Here is a 4,282-nt window from a genome sequence, read left to right on the forward strand (position 1 = left end):
TATTTTCTTGATCTATCTTTTTTTACGGAAATAAATAGTAAAAGTATAATATACTTTTTATCGTATAGTTTATACGGAGATTGTGTGTACAGAAATTTTAAAAGGTAACCAATTACAAGGGATTAAACAGTGCAAAATCTTGAATCATGATTATTATTCCTAATACCAACCCTCAAAGTACAAGAGGGGGTAAATTGTGGACTATTAAAATTTAGTTGACTAAGATTTAGTTTAGTCGCCTAGCTTTCGTACAGTACACAGATAAGATAGAGATGAATTTGAAGGCAACACAAGGCACAACAATTTTTATATTGGTTCAGTACCGGTGTGGTACTTACGTCCAGTTTCCCTTGGGTCACAAGTGTTCTTTTAGATCTTGACAAAGAATTACAACAGTGATGGCTTTGGCTCGTTCACCACCAACGATATTTAGCAACAATGATTTCTGGATGTTGACACAACTCTCTTTTGTGTTCTAACTCTTTCTATCTTTTATGACACTTGTAGACTAAAGAATACAATGTTTGTACTTGGATTTAGAGAGACTTAGAAGACAATGTTTGTAGTTGCGCACTTCACTCCTTGAGTTCGGCAGTAACCTTATAGGCAAGTATTGTTGTATGTTTGTGTTTGATTCCAGCAAGGTGTCTCAGATTCTTTCAATGGAGATGAGTGTTGGATTCGAGCAGGGTGTCTCTGATTTCTTCAAGAGAGATGGGCTGGAATTTTTTAAACCATGGAGTACTCTGTTCTATGCCGAGATGCTTCATACTTTCTTGAAATGATGAGGGCATGTCAAATGGTCTTTATTTGGTGGGGTGAATTAATTAAGAGTGCTTGATGATAAGAAGCACCACTTCCAATTGTCTCCCATTATGATGTGTTTCCCACCCAACTTGTCTCCCATTTCTTTTGTCCTTTATTCTTGATATTTGTTTGATTTGAGTTTTTGCTTCCTTTTTGATAGCTTGCATCAGCTCCTTCAGTTGATGCCTTGATCTCTATAGTCAAAAGTAAATAGGTATTAGTTTTGTACACTTGTTATCATTAGAACTTAGATATAACAATCTCCCCCTTTTTGATGATGACAATAAAGAGAGAGTAAATAAAGTATACTTCCCTTAGAGTTGTTGTACTCATTACTGCTCCCCCTGAGTTGTTGATTTATTTCTCCATAAATGTTCTCCCCCTGAGTTGTTGATTTACTTCTCCATACATGTTCTCCCCCTTTGACATCAATCAAAAAAAGAAGGTACAAGCCCAATATATATAACAATATGCATTCAGATAATATGCACACTAGATGTCAATATGCATTCAGATAATATGCACACTAGATAGGAAAATAATATACAGATAATATGCATACTAGTTAGGGAAGCATAAGTAATACCTTCAGCAGAGACATAGAGTGATGGTTCATACATACAGTTGCAAAAATAAGTCTTTCAAACAAAAGCAAGCACAAAAGATTATTTTTAACACACGCAAACACGCCTTAATTTCTCCTTAGGAAGTATTTGAGAGTATTGATCACTTTGGTGCAGAAGGATTCATAGGAGATTTCAACACCTTTGACGAGCTTGCCTATTTTTTCTGACATGGAGTTTAATGCCCTGGTTCCTTGTCCCCGTGTGGCTGCCATATCCATCTTAAGCTCGGCCATATCTGTACCTGTTTCCTTGGTGACTTCTCTAATTTTGTTAACCTGCTCTTTCATCTCAACACGCATGAGTCTTACACCATCTAGATATTGTTGAATCTGGTGAAACTTTTGAGAGGCAGTTGACTTAGACTCTGGTGGTTCAGTGGGAGCTTCCATCTATACTGGGACACTCTCAACTTTGGTGTGCTTAACCCATCCATCATCACTTAAAGTGTAACCCATCATAGAGAAGATTGTCTTATCATAGGTACTAGTAATGTGCTTGGGTGTGAAACTTGTCAAGTCAACCTTCATAACTCCAAGAATATGTGAAATAAGTAGGCCATAGGGTAGACAAGCAGTAGAAGAGGATATATCCCTAATACTCTCAAGCATGTATTGATGAATCCATACAAACCAGTTGAGTCTTTTATTGTTCAAGAGACAGTAAAGAACAAAGATATCTCTGGTGGATAAGGTGCTAAGGGACCCAGTTCTAGGAAGTAGAGTGGTGGCTATCATGTGGGCCAAAACCCGGTGTTCAAACTTTAGATTTTTGGGACCAATATCGGGAGGATTATCAGACAGGAAGGCTTTTGCTTCTTCTAAGGAAACTTCAAAGTCTTTTGGCCAAGAACTTTGCACAAAAAACTCATACCCATTAAACTTAGCAGAAAAACACTTCTCAAATTGATAAGAGTCGAGAACAATTCGAGTGCCTAAAACCATGGATTATAAGTCATCTTTATCATTCACAAACAAAATTGCATAGAACATTCTAATAGGCTCTTCATATACGAAGCTCTCAATAGTATCGAATAGAGAGGAAAGACGTTGAAAATCGAAAATAGCAATCACATCACAGTGCAGATTTTTCATAAGAGAGAGACTTACAGTGCGTCTATAAGCCATAGATTTCGACTTATAAGACTCAAACCTCGATTTCTCATTTGGTGCATAGAAGATTAATTTGTCCTCTGGCCCAAATTCAGTACTCTCCACCTTCCCTTTCTTGCATGTAGATTTTTTGGGGGTTTGCTCCATGGGCCTCTTTCTTGCCTTTTTCTGGCTAATGGGAAGGTCCTCAGAAGATTTACTGCTTTCATTGTCGGTTTTGAGAGAGTCTAAGTCGATGGATGATTCCAAATCTACAGTTTCTTCGGGGTTGAGGGTTTTCCGAAACCTTCTTCTTTGTCTGGTCGTAGTGGAAGATGAGAGGTTTTTTTTTTTTACCATGGTGAGGGTTTCTTTGGAGAGGATGAAGAGTGAGAGGGAGTAGGAGGATTCTTATCTAGACTTTGGAGGGATGAAGAGTTGCATTGGTTGAAAGAGAGGACGGATTCAGAAGGGAGTGACTCTTCTGAGGAGATATTTCAGCGGTACTGATAAAGGTGTAATAATTACACTTATATCAAAGTAAAATTAACACTTATAAGAGAAAAGTAAAGTGTTTTAATCGTATATAACAGATTTGTTTTATAAAACATACATGATGTCAATCTTTTTCTGCAGTAGACAAAATCTTTCTTCTAAAAGAGGTTTTGTAAAAATATCAGCAAATTGAGATTTAGTACTAATGAATTCTAATGCAATATCACCTTTAGCAACATGATCACGAATAAAATGATACTTGATTTCTATATACTTTGCTCTGGAGTGATGCACATAATTTTTTGCCAAACAAATAGCACTAATATTTCACAGAATATGAAAGTCGCGGTAAGAGATAAATCATAGTCGATAAGTTGATGCATGATCCAAAGAACTTGTGTACAGCAACTTTCAATAGCTAAATATTTTGCTTCAGTTATTGATAAGGCAACACAATTTTGTTTCTTGCTGTGCCAGGAAACTAGTGCATTTCCCAACAGTTGGCATGTGCCGCTAGTACTTTTCCTATCGATCTTATCACCTGCAAATTTTGCATCTGAAAAACCTTTCAAGACAAAATTTTTAGAGTGAGCATACCATAATCCTAATTCAGAGGTCCCAATAAGATATCTTATAATGCGTTTAACATCAGTAAGATGAGATTCCTTTGGAGCCGACTAAAGCCTTGCACATTTACACACACTAAACATTATATCTGGTCGACTAGCAGTGAGATATAATAAGGATCCAATCATTCCTCTGTACATAGTTTCATCAACACATTTTCCATGGTTATCTTCATTAAGCATAGTTGTTGGACTCATTGGAGTCCCAATAGGCTTAGCATTCTCCATGCCAAACTTTTTTATAAGTTCTTTGATGTACTTGGTTTGACTGATAAAGATCCCTTTGAGAGACTGATTGATTTGTAGTCCAAGAAAGTAAGTTAGCTCTTCCATCATGCTTATTTCGAATTCTCCTCTCATAGAATGAGCAAATTCTTCGCATAAAACAGAGTTAGGACCTCCAAAAATAATATCATCAACATAAATTTGAGTAATAAGATTACCTGAATTTGAGTGCTTAATAAATAGAGTTGTATCGATATTACCTCGTTTGAAGCCTTGATTTAGAAGGAAGGAGCTTAATCTTTCGTACCAGGCTCAGGGAGATTGCTTGAGTCCGTATACAGCTTTTGTTAACTTATATACATGATCTGGGAGAATATCATTTACAAAACCAGGAGGTTGCTTTACATAGACTTCT

At 36.6% G+C, this 4,282-nt stretch overlaps 1 protein-coding gene across 1 annotated transcript; it reads right to left on the reverse strand.

Annotated features, from left to right (window-relative positions):
• Positions 1-2,936: 2,936 nt before the first annotated feature.
• LOC138905360 (uncharacterized mitochondrial protein AtMg00810-like) lies at positions 2,937-3,975 on the reverse strand. The gene is made up of 4 exons (XM_070193873.1): positions 3,714-3,975; positions 3,420-3,557; positions 3,135-3,243; positions 2,937-3,027 (listed from the first exon to the last, which is right to left on the reverse strand). Exons 1-4 carry the CDS (start codon positions 3,973-3,975, stop codon positions 2,937-2,939), a joined length of 600 nt encoding a protein of 199 aa, XP_070049974.1.
• Positions 3,976-4,282: the final 307 nt, after the last annotated feature.

This window comes from Nicotiana tomentosiformis, chromosome 1, assembly GCF_000390325.3.
Source record: "Nicotiana tomentosiformis chromosome 1, ASM39032v3, whole genome shotgun sequence".
In the NCBI taxonomy this organism is placed as follows: domain Eukaryota; kingdom Viridiplantae; phylum Streptophyta; class Magnoliopsida; order Solanales; family Solanaceae; genus Nicotiana; species Nicotiana tomentosiformis.

What these genes read in the sequence shown, in the direction of transcription:
- LOC138905360 (XM_070193873.1), bottom strand. Translation starts at nt 3,975, where the DNA reads ATGGAAGAGCTAACTTACTTTCTTGGACTACAAATCAATCAGTCTCTC. An exon ending in TTTAGCTATTGAAAGTTGCT is followed by an intron (nt 3,244 to 3,419) that starts GTACACAAGTTC and finishes ATGTTGCTAAAG; the next exon opens with GTGATATTGCATTAGAATTC. An exon ending in CAGAAAAAGATTGACATCAT is followed by an intron (nt 3,028 to 3,134) that starts GTATGTTTTATA and finishes CACCTTTATCAG; the next exon opens with TACCGCTGAAATATCTCCTC.